The sequence below is a fragment of the Dunckerocampus dactyliophorus genome, chromosome 4 (genome assembly GCF_027744805.1).
Source record: "Dunckerocampus dactyliophorus isolate RoL2022-P2 chromosome 4, RoL_Ddac_1.1, whole genome shotgun sequence".
NCBI lineage: Eukaryota > Metazoa > Chordata > Actinopteri > Syngnathiformes > Syngnathidae > Dunckerocampus > Dunckerocampus dactyliophorus.
This window is the reverse complement of record NC_072822.1, coordinates 34569691-34582587: the sequence shown is the minus strand read 5'-3', so window position 1 is coordinate 34582587 and position 12897 is coordinate 34569691. Positions and strand designations below refer to the sequence as shown.

The 12897-nt window shown below is 41.1% G+C and overlaps 1 protein-coding gene across 3 annotated transcripts in view; it reads right to left on the bottom strand.

Annotated features, from left to right (window-relative positions):
* fras1 (Fraser extracellular matrix complex subunit 1) overlaps window positions 1-12897 on the bottom strand; it is a 218192-nt gene that overhangs the window by 116430 nt on the left and 88865 nt on the right. For all 3 annotated transcript variants that reach the window (XM_054775017.1, XM_054775018.1, XM_054775019.1), the window contains 2 exons: window positions 10083-10226; window positions 4667-4813 (listed from right to left, as the gene is read on the bottom strand). In XM_054775017.1, the coding sequence (XP_054630992.1) occupies window positions 4667-4813; window positions 10083-10226 (291 nt within the window). The remainder of the gene's footprint in view (window positions 1-4666; window positions 4814-10082; window positions 10227-12897) is intronic.

Here is a 12897-nt window from a genome sequence, read left to right as displayed (position 1 = left end):
CCAGGGGACGTACAATAAATTCACTTGTCCCGAAATGAAAGGTGTCTCCATGACAACCACCACCTCCTCGCTATCTTTAACGCGCCAACATTGTTTCCTGTATTTACGGCCGTCATGAGACAAGAGGTGTGAACAACAACACCAGGGAGGTCTGTACGGATCTTCCGGGTGGTCCTGGTCCTCAGCCAAGATAAACTGTAATCTTCTGTCTGGTGGGATGTTTTTTTGCTTTTTTTCTTTTTTTTCCCAAAATCTTCCTCACAACCTTTAGCAAACCTCTCCTCACTTGGTGTGCTTCCCCAGACACCCCCGCTTCAGGCTACACAGCCAGAAACGGTTTTACACGATTTATAGGCTTGACATCGGCCAAGCATCAGGGAGTACGGCCCAGGGTGATGTGACGTCAACCACAACTCTCTATGTCTTCGCTAGTGAACAATGGCAATTAAAGAGAGAAGGGGAGCGTTACGCTTTTACTGCAAATCTTGATCGTATATGCACAGAGGATAATATTTAAAAAAAACAAAACAAAACAAAAAAAGCAGACCAATCACAGCCTAGTCCACGGGTGTCCAAACCTTTTTCCAGTGAGGGCTGCATATGCTGCGTTTACATGCAGTCAATATTCGCGTTTAGATCAACATTCCGGTTTCTGAAACATTCGGAATAACCCGTTTACATGTGTGACGTGAAACCCCCCCCAAAAAAAACGTGCGGACAACGTCTCGACGCACGGAAGACGTCACGACGCAATGCGCGTTCGTACAAACCCTGCTTCGCGTAACTTCACGCTCACCTTCCGAAAGATTTGGCTATGGCGGTATTTGAAGACATGATGTTCCTGTCTGTCACCACACTAACGAGGCTGCTTGTTTCCTCCTCGCTCCAAAAGTGTGGGGTTTTGCGTGTTGCCATGTTTACAAGTAGTTCCTTTCGAATAGAACATGCGCAGAAGACAAATTAATGTTCCTTTCGATCGGGATATCCCGACAGGCGTATGCTGTAGATAACCCAATGTTCAGGTTAGAAAAGGAGTAACCCAGGGGTAATATTCAGGTTTTTTCAAAAGGGTTTTTGGTGTTTACATGGCAGTGCGTAACCGGGTTATTCCTAACATTCTGGTTATGATCGGGTTATTTGAATGCATGTAAACACACTCATAGTCTCTCCAATCTGGGTCTTCCTCGAGGCCTCCTACCAGTCAAGCGTGCCCTGAGCACCTCCCCAGGAAGGTGTCCGGGAGGCATTCTGACCAGGTGGCCCAGCCATATTTCGTCTGCGATCTTGTCCTTTCGGTCACTACCCAAAACTCAGGACCACAGGTGAGGGGAGGAACGTAGATCGACTGATTAATTGAGAGCTGAGCCGAAAGGCAACAAGCTCAAAGCTCTTCGCCACAACGGACCGATGCAGAGTCCGCAATACTGAAAACGCCGCACCAATCAGTCTGTTGATCTCACGTTCCATCCTCCCCTCACTCGTGAACAAGACCCAGCGGTACTTAAACATCTCCACTTGGGGCAGGATCCCATCCCTAATCCGGAGCTGGCGCCGCACCCTTCTCAGCGAAGAATATCCAAGGGTCAAAAGACTGTACATACAGTAGCTGTATAGAAAGATACGCGGATGACAAAGAACTGGCAGCATTCATTTGCTCCGAGTGCAATATGAGGTATGTTCAAGCAAGCTGGATGAACGCGGGAGTAGGGAATTGTTTAGCGGGTCCGAGGCATCACAAATGCACGACGCGGGACTTCTGCAAGGCTTTTGTGTGCCGCGCAGAGCTGGATGGAGTGATGCAGAATAAAAAATGCTGCCGCCGGTGTCTGTTCTTGTCAGAGCAAAGCGCTCGAGTGCTGGGAGGGCTGGAATCCCCCGACCCTCTCCATGACATTCATTAAGGTGTGAAATTGAGCTGCACGAGCAGTCGGGGTTGTAATCACCGCCCCTCTTTTCTTTCCCAGCCAACAGTCACAGCAGGTCCTCCATGCCAGAACCATTCACAGCACATTAGCATATTAGCATACTAGCATGCCCACAGGGGCTGAGGCACGCCGTTATTTATTGGTCCTGGCTGGAGGGCATTGGGAGACCTCGAAGGTAGATTGCTTGATTAATCGTTGTGCGGACGGCGCTCCTTGTGCCAGGAGAAAACTAGTCTCCCGTCTCCGCCTCCATCTGGACGGCAGAGCGTCTGGCAAGGTTATAAACCATTGATCAGCTTCTCCTTTCCTTTCCTTGCGATTTGCGCTCGCAAAAGCACACAATAAACACAACAGAAATGAGATTCCGAGCTGTAAAGTAGTCAACGCTGGGAGGTCTTGCAAACAGTGATTGGACTGGGTCAGACTTCCGTGAGGTAAACAATTACAAATCTTAGGGAGTAGGGGCGTCTGTTGTTCCTCCACTGGAATTCTATGAAGCTAAAAATCACTTTTCTTGTTATTTTCCCGCAGGAAGTCCAACAGTCTGGGAAAAAAATATGATGAACAAACAATAAAATGTCAAAGACATAATAAGAAACAACTAATTTCAGAATGCAAATTGGTTTTCAATCATTCCTCTCGCATTTTTTAAGCAGACTTTGAGGCTAAACTGGCACAAAAAGCAGCGTCCATGTGATGAAAAGCAATCAGAGCTCATTTTAATGTTTGTTCAGAGGCCAGCAGGAGGAGAAATGATTGCAAAAAGCTTGTAAAATAGGAAGGGAGAACTAACTCCAGTGAATGGAGTGAGGTTCCAGAGCTTTGAGAAGTTAGCGTGTCAGTAATTTTGTGATGTAAAGCCACCTGAGATCACACAAGCAAATACTTTACCAAAATAATCCCCCAAAAAAACCTTTGTTCGTGCGAACCAGCCATCTTTTGAACACCATTTTACTACAGCATAGAGCATGTAAAGTGGATGGAGTGAGGTTCCACAAGCTGTTAGCACATCAGTAACTTTGGTACCGTGCTTGTTTTCTTTTGCTCGGCTGGCGCTCGACTACTTGTACAAGAAACACGAGACTGGAATTTACAATTTGACCGAAAATTTGTGAGTGTGAACCGACGTCACGTCAAAGGTCCGCCCAGGTTCCTTGAGATGGTGAAGTTAGCGCGTCACTAACTTTGGTAGCTTGTTTCGGTTTTCATGTGCTGGACTGACTGTTACAAGACTGCTTCACAAGAATCAGTAGGCTGCGACTGTTTGAATGTGGAAATGTTTATCTTTCGGCCTCAGGTCCTATTCACCCCCCACGTGGCTTCTCTGGAAATTCCTTCAAACGCCCGTCAATAACGGGCCGTTGGTCTGGGACGAACAACGCCGATTTCATGAGCTCTTCCCAAATATAGAACCGGAAAGAGCGATATTGACGTCTGAGTCATCCGAGCGGATGAAGTTTGTGTTTACCGAACCGCAGATGCGCTTCTGTCAGTGACAGGAAGCGACATTCTGAAGGTTGTCTTAGATTCGCCTCTCATCCGAGCAGGCTTCATCAGCTCATGCTCAAAGACTAGACAGGACTTGAGTTAGCCTATTTCTCAATCAGCGTTATGACTAGATAGGACTTCGACTGTCCTATCTATCAGTTGGAGCTATGAATACGTTTTTTGAACATGACTAGATAGGACTTGAGCTCTCCTATCCCATCTTTAAGCATGACTGGATATGACCTGAGCTCTCCTATCTAGTTTTTGAGGCTGACTAGTTTTTATCATGACTAGGTAGGACCTGAGCTGTCCTGTCAACTGGAGCTATGACTGGATAGAACTTGAGCTGTCCTATCTAGTTTTTAAAAAAATCATAACTAGACGGAACTAGAGCTGTCCCATCCCGTCTTTCAGCAGACAGGATTTGAGCTGTCCTATCTAGTTTTTATCATTACTAGGTAGGGCCTGAGCTGTCCTGTCACCTGGAGCTATGACTAGTTAGGACTTGAGCTTTCCTATCTAGTCTTTTATCATGACTAGATAGGTCTTGAGCTCTCATATTTAGTTTTTCAGCATGACTAGAAAGGACTTGAGCTGTCCTATCTAGTTTTTGAGCATATCTTATCTATCCGTTGGAGGTAGGAATACGTTTTTGAGCAAGACAAGATAGAACTTGAGGCATCCAATTTAGCAATCACAGCTATCACTAGACAGTACTTGAGCCATACTATCTAGTCTTTGAATGTGGCTAAATAGGGCTTGAGCTGTCCCATGTAGTCTTTGAGCATGACTAGATAGGACTTGACCTGTATTATCTATCAACCGGAGCTATGACTGGATAGGACTTGAGCCGTCCTATCTAGTCTTTGATCATGACTAGATAGGACAGCTCAAGTACCATTTATGAATTGGTGCTAGGACTAGATTGGACAGCTCACATCCTACCTAAGTGATCATGACTAGTTAGGACTTGAGCTGTCCTGTCGTTTGGCGCTAGGGTTAGACAGAACGTGAGGTGTCCTATCTAGTCATCTAGTGATTAGGCAGGTCTTGAACTATCCTACTGAGTCTTTTATCATGACTAGGTAGGACGTCAGCTGTCTTATCAATTGGAGGTATGACTAGACAGGACTTGAGCTGGTCATGATTAAAGAATTAAAGCAAACATGTAAAAACGCAGGACAACTCGTGAAGAGCCGCCAACAGCATTTGTTGGTCTGGCACCTCATGAAACAATAACAAATGCTACTCACGCAGGCAGTGTCGGTTCTGGTCCTGATAGGTTCCAGCGGGACAGGAAGCCAGGCACTGGCCGCTGTCGGCGCTCAGCAGGGGCCGCTGGAGGCCGCAGGACTGGCAAGACCACCTGCTGGAGCAGATGGTGCAGGATGACGGGCAGGCTGGAGGGAGGAGAGAGAGAGGATGTGGAAAGAAAAGAAACCTCGGGTGAGACGGAGAAAGGCTGCCAACGCACAAAACATCCACTCACTAAACGACACTTCTTTTTCCACTTGCATGACAGCATAAGAAGCATCGACTGTGTAAGTAAGGTCGCAGATGACGGCGAGCTCTGCACTGGTCTCTGTCATAAAGTTTTCTAGCTTTACGGCACATTTAAATCTTCTTTTTTAATAGGGTTTGTCTGCCCCACACCCATCACAGCCCTCAGCCATATTTGGGATTTACTAGTCAACAAAGTTTCTGGAAAGTTCAAGCTTTTATTGATCCAGATTTTCTCCCACCACCTGAGCTGCGGTTACAGTATTTCAGAGCTGACATTTACCCTTAAAAATAAAAAAGTAAAAAAAAAAAAAAAATGAAAGGAGCCCAGATAAAATAAATAAATAAGAAAGTAAATAAAATAACGCTGGTCTGAGATGAACTGCTGCTGAGTGAGGAATAAGTGATGGACTTTCCTCCTCGGCGGGGCTGGCCCAACTTTTTACGACATAATGTTTAATTTTTTCTAATAATTTAATAAATAATTCCTGACTAATGTGACTTTTTATGTCAGTAAGCCAGTTATTCATAATTGTATATGACTGAGTGCTATGTTTTCTTTTTAAGTTCTTTAATTTTATTTTTATGACAATTTTTCTTCATTAGTCGTATCGACGCTTTGAAAAATATATATTTGGGCTGTATTGAGTTCAAAAAAATATTTTTTGTTAATATGTGTTGTATATATATATATATATATATATATATATATATACACACACACACACATATATATATATATATATATATATACAACACATATTAACAAAAAATATTTATATATATATATGTGTGTGTATATATATATATATATATATATATATATATATATATATATATATATATATATATATATATATATATATATATAAATATGGAATATAGATATTCCATGAATCAATTCCATACTTTTTCAAACATTTTTTGTCTTTTCAGTGTGGCCTCAATCCTCCTTTGTAACGCCCTCATGCAAATGATTAGCTCAACGTCTTTTTCTTACTGGCGGTGAGCGAATTTAACGCACACGTGATCTTCTTTGAAGCGACGTCTACGGAGCCAAATGCTCTTAAAGAGGAGGAACGAGAAAGATCTGGCAGGAGATGACGGGACAGCGACAAGCACCCCGGCAAGAGAACAAAGACGAGACGCATCCTCATTTCCAATTACACACGCGCCGACTGCCTTCAACATTTGGCAAATGAAAAAGGATGAGAGCGGAAAGAGAAAGCGACGGCGGGAAGAAGCCGGCGCGATACGGCGGCCGCTCCGCTTTAATGCCGACGTTATTGCTCGCTTTTAAGTATCCATCATAAAAGTTATGACGCCCGCTCGGCCCGCCTCCAATTTTCGGCCGATAAAAATTCCCATTGCTACTTGCATATAAAACCTCCGAGGCATGGGGTGTCCTAACTTTTTCCACTGCGGGCCACATGGAGGAAAATGAACGGATGCATCTTTGCCACTTCGATATTTAGTGAATGTGGTGAACATGTACTGTCGACATGCTAACAGCTTCTACTGTGTATATTTCTATGCATCTCAGGGAAAAAGCATATTAGTGTCAACTTCACTCTTTGCTCTTTTTTTCCCACATTTTTGCTGTTTTTTAAAAACATTTTCCAAATATTTCAGCTTTCTTCTGAAATAATCTTCGTCATTTTTTGGGGGGAATATTTTGACTTTGTTACCATCATATTAGAACTTTTTCCCCAAACTCATTGTCCGAAAATTCCAAATCTTCCAAAAAAGTTTCCTTTTTTCTCTCATTTTTTGCTGTTTTTTAAAATAAACATTTCAAATATTTAAACTTTCCTCTTAAATAATCTTTGCAAATGTTCTTTTTGGAATATTTTGACTTTATTCCCATCATATTAGAACTTTTTACCCGAGCTGATTTTCCAAAAATTCCAAATCTTCCAAAAAAGTTTCCTTTTTTTCCCCTCATTTTTTTTTTGCTGTTTAAAAAAAATAAAAATTCCAAATAGTTCAACTTTCTTCTTCAATAATATTTGTTAATTTTCTTTTCGGAATATTTTTTACTTTATTCCCATCATATTCTAAATTTTTCCCTAAGTTGATTTTCCAAAAATTCCAAATCTTCCAAAACAATTTCTTGTTTTTCCCTATTTTTTGCTGTTTTTTTTTTAATTTTCCAAATATTTCAACTTTCTTCTTAAATACTCTTTGTAAATTTTCTTTTCAGCATATTTTGACTTTATTCCCATCATATTCAAACTTTTTCCCTAAGCTGATTATTCAAAAATTCCACATGTTCCAAAAAAATTCCTCTTTTTCCTTACTTTTTTTGCTGGTTTTATTTTTATTTTCCAAATATTTCAACTTTCTTCTTAAACAATAAGACTTAATGTTCGTCATTTTTGGGGGGGAATATTTTGACTTTATTCCCATCATATTAGAACTTTTTCCCCAAGCTCATTTTCCAAAAATTACAAATCTTCCAAAAAAGTTTCCTTTTCTCCCTCATTTTTTGCTGTTTTTTAAAATAAACATTTCAAATATTTAAACTTTCCTTTTAAATAATCTTTGCAAATGTTCTTTTCGGAATATTTTGACTTTATTCCCATCATATTAGAACTTTTTCCCCAAGCTGATTTTCCAAAAATTCCAAATCTTCCAAAAAAGTTTCCTGTTTTTTCCCCTCATTTTTTTTTGCTGTTTTTAAAAAATAAAAATTCCAAATAGTTCAACTTTCTTTTTCAATAATATTTGTTAATTTTCTTTTCGGAATATTTTGACTTTATTCCCATCATATTTTAAGTTTTTCCCCAAGCTGATTTCCCAATAATTCAAAATCTTCCAAAACAATTTCCTCTTTTCCCCCTTTTTTAAACATGTTTTTTTCAAAATCCCTTTTCCAAATATTTCAACTTGCTTCTTATATAATCTTTGTAAATGTTCTCTTCGTGATATTATGACTTCAGTCACACCATACTGGGTTCCCTCGTCCTATCGCGGTTCACCTTTCGTGGACTCGCGCTTTGGCATGAACACACGTTGTGTTCTACATTCCGATTGGCTAAGGGAGAACCCACCCATTGTCTGCTGCGTCCTGATTGGCTGGAGACCATTTTCAATCAATCACCTTAGTGCTGAACGGCCGGGTTTCCTGTTGTCTGATCGCTAGCCAACAGCTCGCCTTGCCGTGTGACTTGCAAGCTTTCCCCCCCGACAAAACCCACAATGTCGACGCAACGCTCTGCACCCAAAAGGCTAACCATCGCACAAAATGTTGGACTTGTGGACATGCTGAAGGAAGCCAGATGTTACGCGGCCGTAGGGCGGCATACTGTAAACGAATCTTCGGCCTGGATGCAAACACGCTTCAGCCGAGCGGCGCCGGGATGAGTAGGCACGGTCGGAGGAGTGAAACACAGGTGAGTCACTTCATTTCCTGTGTCCAACCTCGTGGGTTGAGCATTAAAATTCAAACGAAGGTTTGAACTTGGTGTTTAAACAGGAGAGACATGTGAGAAAATGTTATTGCCTGTCTGAGGAAAGTGTATCAAATATATGGTGGGGGGGTTTCCGGCCTTAAAACAAACATTATCATTGTATGTAATAATTGTGGATTTCACGTCTTTTGTGAACCTATCCCCCGTGATAAATGAGGGAACAGTGTATTTCAAATTTATTCCTGTAATATTTAGACTTTTTCCCCTAATTTTCCCCAAAATTCCTACTTTATTTTGTTTTGTTTGTTTCTCATAATATTACAACTTAAATATTAATGACATATTTTTTTCTTTAATATTTCAACTCTTTGCTATTAATTCATTCTTTATTATTTTTCCTCATATCACGACAAGCTTATTCTGGCAAAAATGTGACTTTTTTTCTCTTCCTATTTTGACTTTATTGTCATAAAAATGACAGCAGCGTTTGTTTTCATTTCTGCTCTTTTTTCCAATTATTTGAACTTTCCTCTCGTGAATGTTCTTCTCGGAATGATGACTTTATTCCCGGAACATTTTGACACGGCTCCCGTACTACTATAACCTTTCCCGCCCCCCAACCTGATTTTCCAAACACGTGTGGTAAATGTTGTCATGTTGTGAGAAACAAACGAAAACAATAGTTGCAATTTTTGGAAAATTAATTTGGGAAGAAAAGCACAATATTATGGGAATCAAGTCATAATTACGACAATAAAATGTACAAGAAGAAAGGTGAACTAGTTGGATATATTTTATATTATATTCAGACAGAGGCTTTAAAAAGCATTGATTTGGCATAGCAACATAGAAAGGAACGCTACACCTCGCTAGCAGCTAGCTGCTGTGGTGTGGCGAGGTGTCACTACGCCTGCAACGTAGTTCTTGGGCGTAACAATGCTAATAACAACAATAATACCAATGTCGCTGTGGCTTGGTTAAAGTGCAGGTCACATTATGTAAATGCAGCGTTTTAAGGTCCCGGGTTGCATCACGTGACCGTTCCACCCTCTGCAGGCCGCCGCTCAATGTTAGCCACTATGTTCTCACATTTGCAAGTGCTTTCCTGTCTGATAGTTTTACGGCGCCGGTGTTTACGGCCTAATGAGTTGTGGCGCACAATAAAAAGTCAAGCCGGCGAGGAGAACGGGGGTCAATGAGGTGGGAGGGCGGTCGGCCGGGCGCTGGGGATTGGACCGCCGTAAAAGCGGAAAGGATGTGGTGGAGTGGTGGCGCTGGGGTCAAGGTGGACGGCTAACAGCGGCGTGAAATGCGACTGAAAAGCACGTATCCTCGGCACGAACACGGTGATGCAGCGTCTGTGCTGCCCGCCGCCCTCCCCCCCGCCCGCTTTTAATTGTGAAGTCAAAAGTTTAATGTGTTTAAAATTGCTGCTCATCGGAGGTTAACTGCAACTGGGCTCTCTGCGGCGTTCGATGCATAATTGAAGGGCACGGCTTCAAGCGAGCGTGATGGCGGTCATATTAAACGCCGCATATTCACGATGCGCACGTCGCTCCTCATGCAAAAAACATATCGTACCTCACAGACACGTCATGCCAAACAACACTGTTTTATACTAACTTACAACCCGCAAGGCATGCCGGGCCGCCGCGTGTCACCCAGCATGCTTTGCGGGTTCTATTGCGTTTGGTTGGATGAAGTCCCGTGACTGTATTGCTCCTGTGCGTCCACCTGGATGTCCACATGCGTGTACCTGCACACGCTCCTCCGTCGGCGAAGAAGCCGTCAGGACAGGAGGGCAGGCAGCGGCCCAGGTGGAGGACGGCTTTGGGGTCCTTGCAGCTCTCACAGCGGTCAGGAGTCCCCACACAGGACTGGCAGTCCGCATGACACGGAACTGGAAAACATAAGGGGGGAGGGAATGTCATGCTCTGGACTGGCGGAAGTGTTGTTTGACAAAACAATAGCAGATCTTGGAAGCTCTCGGAAAGACCTTTAGTTTGTCACATGACTCAATGTGGTTTGTTGGAAATTGATTTTGGCACCCAATATTGATGAACTTTGACCTCACGCTAAGTCCTTCAGTTCAGGGTCATTCACCGCCAAAAACTACTCATCGGAGCGGCGACCTATCTGTATTTGACCCATTTGACCTTGATGTGTCCTTGAAATGTGCGGCTTTGGCATGAGCAAAGCTTGAAAACCAGAGAAGATTTACGGTGAATATCACGTTTTGGTGCTGACAAGACCGCAACAAAGAAACACTAATTTTAAAAAAATGTAAATTCAATACAAAACAAGGCAAGAGAAGACAAATATATGTTTAAAAATTACAATTAAATTAAAAACAATACACATTTTGCCATTGTTCTAAACTTCTCTATCAATAATAAAAAATAACTTAGCACTTTAGCACTCAAGAACTTCAATACCTAAACACTTTAGCGCTCAAGCACATTAATACCTAAACACTTTAGCACTCAAGTACTTTAATACCTAAACACTTTAGCACTCAAGCACTTTAGTACTTAAATACTTTACCGCTCAAGCACTTTAATACCTAAACACTTTAGCACTCAAGTACTTTAATACCTAAACACTTTAGCACTCAAGCACTTTAATACCTAAACACTGTAGTACTCAAGCTCTTTAGTACTTAAATACTTTAACGCTCAAGCACTTTAATACCTAAACACTTTAGCACTCAAGCACTTTAGTACTTAAATACTTTACCGCTCAAGCACTTTAATACCTAAACACTTTAGCACTCAAGTACTTTAATACCTAAACACTTTAGCACTCAAGCACTTTAATACCTAAACACTGTAGTACTCAAGCACTTTAGTACTTAAATACTTTAACGCTCAAGCACTTTAATACCTAAACACTTTAGCACTCAAGCACTTTAATACCTAAACACTTTAGCCCTCAAGCACTTCAATACCCAAACATTTTAGCACTCAAACACTTTAATACCTAAACAGTAGCACTCAAACACTTTAATACCTAAACACTGTAGTACTCAAGTACTTTAATACCTAAACACTTTAGCACTCAAGCACTTTATGTCTCCCCCAGTTGTTGGTTTTGTCAGTTGCACACGGTTTCTTTCTTCTCTTCTTTTATGGTAAATGTTATTTTCAACCTGCCGTCGGGGACTAAAGATGGAAATTAGCAACTGGCTAAAACAGGGTTGTCCAAAGTGCAGCCCAGGGGCCATTTGCAAAAAATATAATTGAACAAGGAAGCTAAAAAAAAAACAACCAAATACAACAACCGCAAAAATGAAAAAATCTGCAGTAATTTTACAAGAATGAAGCCAAAATATGAAGAGAACAAAGTTGAGAAAAGGTTTTTCCACGAGAATAACTCTGTCATATGAGGAAAAATGAGATCATTTTGGTGGCATAATGTTGAAATATTAAAGAAATTCAAAATATGGGAATCAAATCATGATTACAAGAAGAAAATTTACAAAAAGAAGTTGGAAAAAAACAGCAGTAATTTATGATAATAAAGTCAAAATACAAAGAGAAAAAAAAAATCGCAATTTTATGAAAATGAATTTGTAATATGAGGGAAAATATCATTTTGAAATATTACAGAATTGTTTTTAAAGGCGTCATATGAGAAACAAAACAAAGGTTGGGGGAAAAGTTATACTATGACTAGAATAAAGTCAAAATATTATGGGAATAAAATCATACGGTAATTAGGAGAAAAAAACCTTACGAGAAGAAAGTTGAAAAAGTTGAAAAACCCCAACAGTCATAAAGTAAAAAGAGAAAAAAGTTGTAACAAGAAAAAGTAACAAGAAAAAACCCAGAATTTTACGAGAAAAGATTTTTAACGAAGAAAAATTATGTCATTTTAGTAGCAGTAGAGGAAAAAAACATGCAAAAATGAGGAAAAAAGAGTGAAGCTGATTTTAATAATAGGCTTTTCCACATACAGTACATGACAAAGCTGAGATGAAATACATAGAACTTGCTAGCATAACTACATGAGTTACTTTACAAAATATCAAAGTGGCAAATGGCAAAGTTGCATCCAAAAATGGCTTCTGATCCAAGTTAGGATCCTTAGGCCTTGGGGGAGGTCCACATTCTGCTGAGAACTGACGGGAAGAACTCGTCAAACTTCCCACATTGAAGGGATTCTTCCTTGAAGATGAGCTTTTCGTGCAAATGCTCAGCCTCCAGCAGCCCGTGCGAAGGAGCGGGGAAACACTCCACAAGTGATGTGACCAGATTTTAACACACCCCCCCCCACACACACACACACACACACTCGGCGAAAAAAAGATCATTTGCAGGCAGCAAGGCAACAAATGAGTTTTGAATGGTTAATTGAAAGCGATGACTTTAAGGTCGGCTGCGAAGCGAAAGCCTCCTGATTAGAGTGAATGAAATTATCCGTACAAAGCATGAATGGCGCTGCTCGGGAAAATGCTGCACAAGAAGTGATAAAACACTCGTTGTCACATGTAATCACCCGCAGAAAGCAAATCCAATACAAAACTCCACCTAAATTATTACAAGATTACTTCTCCTTGGAACACAATTGGA